The sequence below is a fragment of the Bos indicus genome, chromosome X, assembly GCF_029378745.1.
Source record: "Bos indicus isolate NIAB-ARS_2022 breed Sahiwal x Tharparkar chromosome X, NIAB-ARS_B.indTharparkar_mat_pri_1.0, whole genome shotgun sequence".
NCBI lineage: Eukaryota > Metazoa > Chordata > Mammalia > Artiodactyla > Bovidae > Bos > Bos indicus.
In genome coordinates, this window is record NC_091789.1 from 104729042 (window position 1) to 104741863 (window position 12822).

The window sequence follows — 12822 nt, forward strand, 5'->3', positions numbered from 1 at the left end:
TTTTGACCTAGTCTTCAGGGTTTTCTATATAGATTCTCATGTCATTTACAAACAGAGGCAATTTTATTTCTTCCTATCCAATTTATTTATTTTTCTTGCTTGCATACTCTGGGTAGGACTTCAGATACTATATTGAAGAGAAGTGGTGAGGAGGGCACCATTTTCTTGTTCTGATCTTAGAGGAAAACTTTTAGATTTGAATCACTGAGTATGGTGTTGGATGTGTAGTTGACATATATGTCCTTTTTCATGTCTAGGTTAATTCCTTCTATATTTAGTTGGTAGAGAGATATTACTATGAAAGGATATAGATTTTTAACAGATGGTTTTCCTTCTGCATCTGTTGAAGTGATGCTATGGTTTCTATCTTTCATTCTGTCAATGCAGTATATAGCATTTATTGAGACTGGTATGATGAACCATCCTTGAATCTCAGGGGTGTATCTCATATGACCTCAATGTAGAGCCTTTGAATGTGCTTTGGAATTTCATTTGCCAATGTTTTTGAGAATTTCTGCATGTACATTTCTTAGGGATATAGGTGTGTAACTTTTTTTTTCTTGTATTGGTCTCAACCACTATTGTGTCAAAGTAAGGTTGACCTCACTACAATTTTGATAGAATTCTCTTGTCTTCAATTTTCAGAATGGTTATCATTAATTTTTGTTGAGTAGAATTTTCTAATTCTACTAAATGTTTGGTAGGATTCACTAATGAAGCCACCTAGTCCTGGTCTTTTGTGTGTATGTGTAAGGGTGGGTATGGAAATTTCATTATGAACCCAATCTCCTTATTAGATTTAAATCTATTCAAATGATCTCTTTCTTCATGATTCCAGACTTGGTAGGTTTTATTTTTGTAACACTATACGAATCTGCCAGCAATGCAGTAGACTCAGATTTGTCCAGTTCCTGGATATGGAAGATACCTTGAAGAAGGGACAGGCTACCTAATCCAGTATTCCTGGGCTTCTCTGATGGCTCAGACAGTAAAGAGTCCACCTGCAATGCAGGAAATCTAGGCTCAAACACTGGATTTGGAAGATACCCTGGAGGAGGGCATGGCAACCCACTCCAGTATTCATGCCTGGAGAATCTGCATGGACAGAAGAGCCTAGCGGGCTGCAGTCCCTGGTATTGCAAAAGTTAGACACAACTGAGCGATGAAGCATGCATGCATTGTTAATCTTAGTCTACTATGATCCTTTGTATATATGCATTATCAATTGTATTGTTTCTTCTTTCATTTCTGATGCTATTTGCATCATCTCTTTTATTAGTCAATCTAGCTTAGAGTTTGTCAATTTTATTTATTTTTTTGAGAAACCAAAACTGTTTCACTGATTTTTCTATTTTTTTTTTTCTGGCCTATATCTCATTTACTTCTGTCCTGCAAATCAACATGTATGCATACTCATTTGTATCTGACTCTTTGAAACCCCATGGACTGTAGCCCACCAGGATCCTTTTTATCTGGAATTTTCCAGGCAAGAATACTGGAGTGGATTGCCATTTCCTACTCCAGGAGATCTTTCTACCCCTAGGATTGAACCCGTGTCTCTTACATCTTCTGAACTGTCAGGTGGATTCTTTACTACAGAGCCACCTGGGAAACCCTAGAACAAAGTGTACCATGAAGGAAATTTACATGACACATCAAGACAGAGCAACAGGAGAATAAACCTACTTAAATGGTGAAATAAGAGAAAACAGAAAACCTATCTGATGAGGTAACATTTAAGCCATGATTTGAGGGCTGAGGAGCTATCCACTAGCATGAAAGTGAAAGTGTTAGTCACTCAGCTGTGTCCGATTCTTGGAGACTCAGTGGAATGCAGCCTGCCAGGATCCACTGTCCATGGATTTATCCAGGCAAGAATATTGGAGTGGGCTGCCATGCCCTACTCGAGGGGATTACCTGTATATCACTTTTGAATATACACTTACCCACTTATCCAAAATTCAACCCAGAGAAGACTATATGTACTCCTTTAGGACATTCTTAACTGCCTAACTGAGCACTCAGACACTGGAAATAGGATTCCTTGCAACTTCCTCCATGTCATAGATATGTTTTAGTCATATCTACATAGGTTTTCACATTGGACTGAAGCCTTCCCTTGCAGACAGGCTACTGCCTCTTCTGTGACAAAAGTCCTTTTTTAAAAGATTATCTCTATCTAGGTAACTCCTCTCAAACTTCAGAATGATTGAGGCCCCCATTTTGCTCGTCAATTACTCTGGCTAGCTTTAAAACACTTTCACTGTGCTTACCACTCTTTGTCCTCTGGTTTAGTCAAATGCACTAATGACATTTCTTAAGACTTAGAAAAATTTGTTGAAGCTCTCCAATTACCTTTGCCAAAAGCTTTCCCATTGAGCTTGTTGAATCACAGATCCACCCCTTTTGGAACACATAATCTCTTGCCCTTTGAGATAGTTAAATGATACTCACATGTCGCCTGCCTCTTTTGACCCATGACTGATAAAAGGAGAGGTGCTCTGATATTTCAACACATCTTATAACCTAGAGAATTCCTCTACTGGAAGAAACACTTCCAGAAGGACCTTCTTCAACCTTGCTGGAAAGGGGCCTATCAGCGACTGCTAATCAACCCTTGTGCCACCAACTATTATAATAGTCTCTTGGACTCGCATGATACACCTAATGAAAGAACCAATCCTGATTGGACCTGCATTTCATCTGGTGATCTGAAATTAAAGATTTTCTGAAATTGAAATAGAAGATATCTGATAAGACAGCTTTCCCAAGATATTCAGATTAGGTGTGTTGAAAATTTATCTGCCAAACCTCTGATGGTCGCACGATGCTTCAGATGATCTCCACTGTCTATGATGTTGATAACATGAACTTTAGATAAAAAGTGCCTGAGAGTTATCCCTCTTACACCTCCTTGTTTTGCAAATGTAACTTCATTATGCTTGCAAACTGTGCACTTTCACTCTAACATGGGATACCACACCAAGGGATGGTCCTTCTTGCACTGATGGTGAGGGCAAAAACTGTTGAAACTGAAAAATCTGACACTTGATCAGTGATGTTTTCAGAGAAAGATCTTGATCAATGGGAAGAACTGCAAAAATTAGTAAAGAGAAACTTACATTAAAATAGAGTTGGGAGACCAGAAGGCAGAACTCTCAGAGATGACAGGAGAGCCCAACAGAAAGAAGAAAGACTTCCTCTTTTTGAATAGCAAGAGCTCAGCCAATGAAAGACTGTCAGGACTCAGTCAATGAAAAACCACCACACTTGAAACCCTCAGCCTCCCATGGACACATTGCTTAGTGTAGACTTTCTAACTTCCTCTTTCTTTCTTTTCTTTTTTTTTAAAGATGGAAGCATTTTAATGTTCAATGATGTCCTTTCTTATCTGTTCACTTTGCTTACATTTCAATTGGGTGTTCAAGTTTTTCAAAATAATTTATAAGACATTTTACACCTTAAAATTGCTAACCTCTATGAAGAATATTTACAAAATATCATAACTTGGTAACATTTAATTTTATGTATCAGGCATGCTTTTCGATATGTAGTTTACTTTGTAGTTGGTTTTTGTTTTGTTTTCAATATGCAGTCTAGATTTTTATGTACTTACATTTACTTTTTTAAATTTATTTATTTTTAAATTTTACTTTATTTTTAAACTTTACAATATTGTATTAGTTTTGCCAAATATCGAAATGAATCCGCCACAGGTATACCTGTGTTCCCCATCCTGAACCCTCCTCCCTCCTCCCTCCCCATACCCTCCCTCTGGGTCATCCCACTAGCATTGAAACATGTATAATATCATGTATGAAACGAGTTGCCAGTCCAGGTTCTTTCTTTCTTTAAAAGAGTTATCATATCCCTGTTAGGGAGACTTGCATGTGGCTCACCATATTTGCAGACCATATATTGCAATTCTTCACTGATTAAGAATAAACTCATTTTTGTTGGAGCAACAACTGATAGTCTGTTTTAGGTCAACCCAATCTGAACACTAGTCTGTATAAACCTAAGTGAGGTTACCGTCCAGTCAGTACTAGTATTCTCAGCCTGGCAGCCTTCCTTTGTCTCTCTGAAGGAAAACAAAACAAACAAAAAACACAATAGGTTTCTTCGAGTGGGTCTTGAAATCATGCAATTGTCACCTGTCTCACATTACACAAAATGCGAGATGCACAAAGAAAACACAGCAGGAGTGGGAAAAGGCCACGGGTTTGTGAGACAATATTAAGAGAGTGCCCTTAAAAGCCTGTGAATCTCCCCAACTAAGAAAGTGGGGTGGAAAGTGAGTCCTCTCCTGACATCCACTCGGGCAAGCAAGAAGGTGTTCAAGAACCCTCCCTAGAGCTTCAAGTGTGCCTCCTATCCAACATGAACCAGGAGGTGCTGTGACATAGGGGCAGGAGGCCTGGGCAGTGCATTTGCCTTGCCCACTAGCTAGAGCCCCGCCTAGGACCCACCTTCACCCCTTGAGATGTCACCATGACTGTGGTAGCCATTGTTAGGTCTGTGTCCCATTGTCCCTGGGAATGCCACAGACCCCTCCAAGAATCTCAGACTAAAGTCAGAGAGCCCTTGGACCTAACCCACAAACTTCTGAAAGAGAGTTTCCTGCCTCCAGCTGGAACCCCACTCCCCTCCTTCCTACCTCAGGGGGACAAATTTCCCTCTGATTCTCTGAAAAAGGAGGGCAAGAAGTGAGTGAGGCGGGAGAAGCTACTCCCAGAGAGTTGGCCGCTTCCTTCTCTAAAGCAACACAGAAACACCTGGCATCCTTTGGAGGCAGAGACCCACCCCTAGCCCTAGATGCTGGCAATGTCAGTGGGGATGCAATCTCCAAGGCCACCGCCATGATTGCCAAGTGAAAGGTGCTGAAAAAAGTCATCAGTAAGAGGGTGTGAGGTTCCGTCAAGTGGTTTGAATGTGAAGGATGAGTATGGTTACATCAGCAGGCACCATACCCAGGAAGATGTGTTTGTTCACCAGACAGCCACCACCTGGAAAAACACCGGCAAGTACCAATGCAGCGTGGGTGATGGCGAGAAAGTGGAGTCCCGCGTGGTGCAGAGCAAGTGGGGCACTAAAGCCACTAAGGAAATCATGTCAGTGGGTTAGCCCCAGTGAAGGGAAGCCGCTATGCTGCCAACTGCTCTGGCTTCCACCAGGGCTTCTACATCCACGGCCTTGTGCCAAAATCACAGGGTCCCAAAGGTGCCAAGGACATCATTGATGAACTCAAGGGCAGCAGCAAAAGCTTTACTGCAGCCCAGGGCCTCAGACGCTATCTGCCTGGTCACCCCCAAGACCAACAAATGAGGTGCTTGTGGCCCTTTGGCAGGGCCCCATCTGTGACCTGCTGCCAATGGATCCTGGCTACCACCAGTGGCCCCTGGTCTGACCACCTGCCTGGGTCTGCCCTCACTGCAAGCCTGGAGGGCCATCCTCAGTGGGGTGTGGGCCCCAGCTACCTGCTGAGTCACCCTAGGGACCAATCCACCACTCCTGGTCCAAGACACTTACCAGACATCTCTGAAGAGCCAGAGGCAGAGCACAGGGAGAATGGATGTGATGCCAGCAGGAACCTACAACAGAGGCCCGCTCCATGCTATGGATCCCACCACCAGAATAACCCCCGACACCACCCACAGCAAGCACCTGGCACACAGGGCCGGGATTCTGAGGGAAGAGAGGGCAAGATCAAGAAAAGCCCCACTGAAGCACCTGTTTTTGTCTCTGTGGCCAAGAAGAAGGATGCCCCTGATGAGGGGAACTCCTGCTCATGGATGCACCCTCTACCACCTGGGCTTAGTAACAGCTAGGCTTCCTCCCCAGGGACTCCCTAGCCTGGGCTACAGGTGATCTCCCTTTGAGCAGATGATGCCCTTTTCTCAGCTCAGTCCAAACATCCACATTGGACGTTAGATCTAGGACCTGAAAATAATAAATGCCCTTTACTCAAGGTGTGAGGATCACACCTTACAAAATCTATATATTTCTAAATTCCCTTATACCATCTGCCTTGGTAGTTTGTGTACACACACACTCACACACATACAGACACACTCACACACACCTCTAAATATATTATTTTAAAATATCTGACCAGGACCACAGCTATTATTCTGCATCCCCAGGTGAATTAGGTGAAGTAATTTTAAAATTTTTATTTTATTTTAATACAAAAACAAATATTACCTAATACTAAAAATGAACTGACATTACTGTTGTGATATTATCCACCTGATTGGTCATTTTCTCAATAAAACATTTCAAGTTGCTTTCATCTATTATCATACTTGTCTGAAACTTTTTAAAGCCTACAAGCCCATAATTGTATTGTGATGGTCCTTTCCACATTTTCTTAGAAGGAGTTTTAGTAATGATCATACATATTTATCTGTTTAGAAGTCATGAATTTAAGACTAAATCTGGACTTACAGGTTGAACGTTTCAGGATATTCTAAAGAGTAAGAATGTATTAAAAAGATGTACCCCCAAACTCTTTTATTTTCATCCTCTTTTGCTGCCCTGGAAATGGAGCAAAAAATAGGAAGGGTGGGCCCAACTATGTACACTTATTGATTAGATAGTTTTCTATGAGACAAAAATAAGAAAAACTGAGCAAAACATCATGGCAAGTAAAAAATGTGGTTCTCTGCAAGCAGAATTAGCCTCTTTTGAAGTTTTTTTTTTTTTTTTAATGGACTCAATCTACTACCATTTAAGTATATAAAAGTATAGAACAGTCTTTTGGACTCTGTGGGAGAGGGAGAGGGTGGGATGGTTTGGGAGAATGGCATTGAAATATGTATAATATCATATATGAAACAAGTCGCCAGTCCAGATTCGATGCATGATACTGGATGCTTGGGGCTGGTGTACTGGGACGACCCAGAAGGATGGTATGGGGAGGGAGGAGGGTGGAGGGTTCAGGATGGGGAATACATGTATGCCTGTGGCGGATTCATTTCGATATATGGCAGAACCAATACAATATTGTAAAGTTTAAAAATAAAATAAAATTTAAAAAAATAAAAAAGAAAATAGGCATGAGGGGCTGATGGTGGTAGACAATGAGGAGATGCTCATCCAAGGGTACAAACTTTGAGTTGTAAGATGGTTAAGTTCCAAGAACCTAACATACAGTTTGGAGACTATGGTTAAAAATACTGTCTTGTATACTTGAAAGTTGCTATGAGAGTAGAGCATTAATGTTCTCACCATCACAACAACAACAAAATGCTAATTATGTGAGGTGAAGGATATGGTAATTAATCTTATTGTGGGAAAGGTTTTAACATACACCTGTACGAAAGATACCACATTGTATATCTTAAATTTACACTATATCTCAATAAATCTGTGGGGGAAAACTGAAGGAAAAAAAATAAAATGGACAAGGAAGCACATGTAATTTTTGTTGTGCACACTTCTGGAGGTAAAGAGAAACATGAAGTCTGTATCTTCTTCTGTGCTTCCTGGTTGAGCTCTTCCAGGGGGCCTGTGGAAGATTCCTGGAAGGCTGAGCAGGTGCAGTTCATCACACCTCAATCCCTTGAAACAGAGAAGCTCTGCTTGGGAGTGTCATTCCTATCCTGATCTTTACTTGAACATGTGGTGGAGTTGATGGATGGGAGGCAAGAGTTGGGTTTGGAGGTGGGGGAAATGAGCCATAGATACTTGAAACCAACAGAGGTCTTTAAAACCTCATGTTACAGATTAAGGAAATTAGATTATAGGTAGCAAGATCCAAATACTTTTCTCATTTACATGCTAAGGCATTTTACACAAAATTAAAAGCTAACCTAATGTATTTGGAGAGGGAGTATTCAATAACTCATTATGGCTATATATCCAAATCCATTCACACAGAAACAGTAGAGATACTTCATTCAGAGAATATTTGAGTGCCCTCCTGTGCCAGACACTCTGCCAGGCACTAGGAATCACATAACAAGGAAGAAGATGGCCCTTTATCTCAAGTAGCCCACAACCTAGTGGAGAGAAACCTCAGAGAAATCTGACGGTGGCTACACCATGGAGCGAGTGCTCTGGGGGAGTTAGCACAGGATGTGAGAGGAAACACAGGTGAGGCAGACACTTGAATTTAAAATTCTACCTAGCATTCACCACCAAACTCTGATTTGATAAAGTCATGTCAACATAGAGCTAGAAGTTGTCCATCCAAACTCCTAGTCCAGTGCACTTCCCAGGATACTAACTGATGTCTTCAGAGATGAGCAGAGAGCACCAAAAATCACCAAGCATACGAACTTATACTGATGCACAGCACCAAGTGAAAATAGAGGAAGACTTGAAGTGAAACTAAATCTGCTCTGATTAGGAATGAAGTCAGGTCCATCCAGGATGTCTCTTTATGCCAAGTAACAGACACGGATACAGGGCAAGGAAATGTCGTCTGTAGGTACAGGGTTGGATTCATAGGCTTCTCCCTGCTGAGTGAGGTGTATGCATCAGGAGGCAGTGGATGGGTCAGCCTGGCCCTGGAGGGTTTATTTTGTGGGAATGGAGGACATAAAGGGCCAGACTAAGGATTCTTGAATTTTCCCTGCTCAGAAAGGTTCCTAACAGGATCCATTAACAGACGTTGACCTAGTGATTGCTGTCTGAGGGTGGAGCAAGGGACAACTGAAGGGTACATGCCGGGGTCCAGCCCCGGTGGATCCAGGGAATTCGAAGCAGGGACGGCATCGGCGAGGATCAGGAAACAACTGCTTAATTAAATGTTAATTAAGGATATAAAGAGTAATAAAATAAGGATAGCTCAGTAGGAAAATTCAGTGAAGAAAAGAGGCTGAAATAAGGATAGCTCAGTGAGGAAATTCAGTGGAGAAAAGAGGCTGAATAATTCAGCCAGAAGGTGAGAGAAAGAATGACATGGGGAGACCAAGTTTCAGTGAACAAGGCCCACACTTTATTTTCCAAAGTAGTTTTTATACCTTAAGTTATGCATAGAGGATAATGGGGGAAGGGGTAGAGTCATGCAGCAAGCCAGGCTTTCTTCCTGCAAACTTATCATATGCAAAAGCTTAGGTGATTTGCATCATCTTCTGGCCCAGAGGCCTGTTAACATTTTAAGACCCTTTCTTCAGAAAACTTATTTTTCTCTAAAGGTGATAAGTCAAGCGCCACCCTCCAAAAGCATTAGATAAAGTTGCATTCCTACAGAGCAAAGGTGTGGTGGGCTATAACAAGAAAATGAATTAACTCAAGGGTCCCAGGTTACAAACATTAAAGCTACTATTTACACCAATTATATTAATCAATACACTGCCAGGGACACAGCAGGTAAGGGATATGGAAACTTAGCAGCAAACATTGGCCCAACAAGTGAAAATCCCTTCACCAATACAATTTCTAATCAATCTTTTAACTGCTCAAAGGAATCTGTATTTAGACAGTTTAGAACATCTCATGCCTCTCACAGTTGGGAGGCTCTGAGCAATCACATGTGGCCGGAAAAACCTATTCAGGCAGGCTAGAGGACTTCCAAAGGAGTTTGTAGGTTGAAACACTGTCACACCCAGGAATTATTAACTGGAGCTGTAAGCTAACTCTTTTTTCAGAGAGAGGTAGTGGGGGACAGCCCCCCGTAGAGTCAGAGGTGTAGGTGAAAGCACAAAGCAGAAAGTAGGCAGACTCTGGTTTTGGGGGTAGATGCTCGAGAATTTCCAGGGGGACTCCTGAGGCTTGATCCCACCTTTGCGTATGCCGAGCCTCCTTCCTCATGACCTTTGTCATGGGTGGAGCTCCTCACGCTGGCTCCCGGCAGTGATAGAATTCCAGTTGAGCTATTCCAGATCCTGAAAGATGATGCTGTGTAAAGTGCTGCACTCAATATGCGGTATGCCGGCTCCCGGGAGGTACAGAGCTTGTCACAGAGTTATTCATGTGTAAAAAGGGGTGACTATATTTAACTGGCAGCAGGAATGTTCTGCTGATTCCCAACTGCTCCAGGATTCAGAAGAATTCCAGGAAAACCTCTACTTCTGTTTCACTGACTACACTAAAGCCTTTGACCATGTGGATCACACCAAACTGTGGACAATTCTTAAAGAAACAGGAATAGCACACCAGCTCACCTGCCTCATGAGAAACCTGTATGTAGGTCAAGAAACAACAGTTAGAACCTGGCATGGAAGAACGGACCGGCTCAACATTGGGAAAGGTGTATGTCAAGGCTGTATATTGTCACTCTGCCTATTTAACTCATATGCAGAATACACCATGCAAACTGTCGGGCTGGATGAAGTGCAAGCTGGGCACAAGACTGCCAGGAGAGTTATCCATAACCTCCGATACACAGATGACACCACCCTTATGGCAGAAAGCAAAGAGGAACTAAAGAGCCTCTTGAAGAAGGTGAAAGAGGAGCGTGAAGAAGCCTGCATAAAATCAAAATTCAAATATTCAAAAAATCTCAGTATTCAAAAAAACTAATATCACGGGATCTGGTCCTATCACTTCATGGCAAATAGTTGGGGAAACTAAGGAAACAGTAACAGTCTTTATTTTCTAGGTCTCCAAAATCACTGCAGGCGATGACTGCAGCCATGAAATTGAAAGACACTTGCTCCTTGGAAGAAAAGCTATGACCAACCTAGACAGCACATTAAAAAGCAGAGACATTACTTTGCCAAAAACGACCCATCTAAGTCAGAGCTATGGTTTTTCCAGTAGTCACATGTGGATGTAAGAATCGGACCATAAAGAAAGCTGAGCATCGAGGAACTGATGCTTTTGAACTGTGGTGTTGGAGAAGACTCTTGAGAGTCCATTGGACTGCATGGAGACCCAACCAGTCAATCCTGAAGGAAACCAACCCTGAATATTCACTGGAAGCACTGATGCTGTCACTGCAATACTTTGGCCATTGCCGCCAAGAGCCGACTCACTGGAAAACCCTCGGATACTAGGAAAGACGGAAGGCAGGAGGAGAAGGGGATGACAGAGGAGGAGATGGTTGGATGGCATCACTGACTCATTGGACATGAGTTTAACCAAACTCCAGGAGACAGTGAAGGACAGGGAAGCCTGGCATGCTGCAGTCAGTGGGATCCCAAAAGAGTCGGACCTGACTGAGTGACTGAGCAAAAACCAGGATTTAGGCATTGTTATTCAATCACTCATTCTGATTAACTTTCTGTAATGCGGTTCCTGTTCTGGTTGCTGTGGGATTGTGGTTCTCCTTGCTTCTTCTGTCTTCCCTCAGGTAGATGAGGCTAGGAGGCTTGTGTAAGCTTCCTGATGGGAGGGACTGGTGGTGTGAAAACTTCATTCTTGCTCTGGTGGGCAGGGCTGTGCTCAGTAAAACTCGAACTATTTGCTGATGAGTGGGGCTGTGCTTTCTCCCTGTTAGATGTTTGGCCTAAGGCGACCCATCCCTGGGGCTCTTTGGGCTCTATGGTAGAGTTAATGGCAACCTCCAAGAGAGCTTATGCCAAAGGGAAGCTTCCAGGACTGCTGTTGCCAGCGCCCCTGTCCCTGCAGCGAGCCACTGCTAACCCACATCTGCAACACTAGTGGGTAGGTCTGTCTGCTTCAGTCTCTTGTGCTGTCACTGCTCCTTTCCCATGAGCCTTGGGACATGCACAGTTTTGTCTGTGCCCTCCAAGAGTGGCATCTCTGTTTTCCCCCATGCTCTGGAAGGCTTGCAATCAAAACCTGTTGGCGGTCAATGGCAGATTCCCTGGGGATTCCAGTCCCTGTGCCAGATTTCCAGGCCGGGAAGCCTGATGTGGGGATCTGAACCTTCACACCAGTGGGAGAACGTCTTTGGAATTATTCTTCTTCAGTTTGTGGTTCCTGCTCCTGGCCGGTATGGGATTTCACTTTCCCATGTTTTGATTTTCCTGTCTCGTTGCAGTTTCTTCTTTGTCTTTGGACAAGAGGTATCTGTTTTTGGTGAGCTCCAGCATCCTCCTGTCAATGGTCATTTAACAGCTAGTTGCAGTTTTGGTGCTCTCTCAGGAGGAGAAGAGCACATGTCCTGCTACTCCACCATCTTGAAAGAGAAGCATGAGTTCTCTGTTCTTTCCCAGGCTTGGGAGGAGGGCATGGCAACCCACTCCAATGTTCTTGTCTGGAGAATCTCGTGGACAGAGGAGCCTGGAGGGCTACAGTCCATGGGGTCCCAAAGAGTCAGACACGATTGAAGCGACTTACAGGCACACAGGCTTGAACTTTATGCTCTGTTCAGTTGCTAGGTCATGTCTGCCTCATTGCAGCCCCATGGACTCCAGCATGCCAGGCTTCCCTGTCCTTCACTATCACTCGGAGTTTGCTCAAGTTCATGTCCACTGAGTCACTGATGCTATTTAACCATCTCATCCTCTGCCAGCCCCTTCTACTTTTGTCTTCAATCTTTCGCAGAATCAGGGTCTTTTCACATCAGGTGGCCAAAGTACTGGAGCTTCAGCTTCAGCATCAATCCTTCCCATGAATATTCAGGGTGGATTTCCTTTAAGATTGACTGGTTTGATCTCCTTGCAGCCCAGGGGACTCTCCAGAGTCTTCTCAAGTGCAAAACTAACAATATTTAAATTTATAGCAGATACGCTTTCACGGTAGTTCATAACTTTGGAATGGTGTAGAAGCAACACAACTTCCTAACTGCCAGTGGAAGCAAAATTTAAGATGGCTTTTGTTTAGGGATTAGTGGATGCAATCCTTACCGAGGCATTCTAAACTTGATGCTCTGGAAGCTAAGGCAAATCAAATCACCTTGCTGATACTTCCACAAGTAATGCTGCTCTTAAAGTAACCAACAGTAGCCAAACCTCTGTCATGGTG

At 43.1% G+C, this 12822-nt stretch overlaps 1 protein-coding gene across 1 annotated transcript in view; it reads left to right on the forward strand.

Annotated features, from left to right (window-relative positions):
- The window catches only part of LOC139181557 (Y-box-binding protein 1-like), a 29534-nt gene extending 23706 nt beyond the window's left edge, over positions 1 to 5828 (forward strand). The window contains exons 3-4 of the mRNA XM_070785065.1: positions 4939 to 5115; positions 5175 to 5828. Of these exons, the coding sequence (XP_070641166.1) occupies positions 4939 to 5115; positions 5175 to 5828 (831 nt within the window). The remainder of the gene's footprint in view (positions 1 to 4938; positions 5116 to 5174) is intronic.
- The last annotated feature ends 6994 nt before the right edge of the window (positions 5829 to 12822 follow it).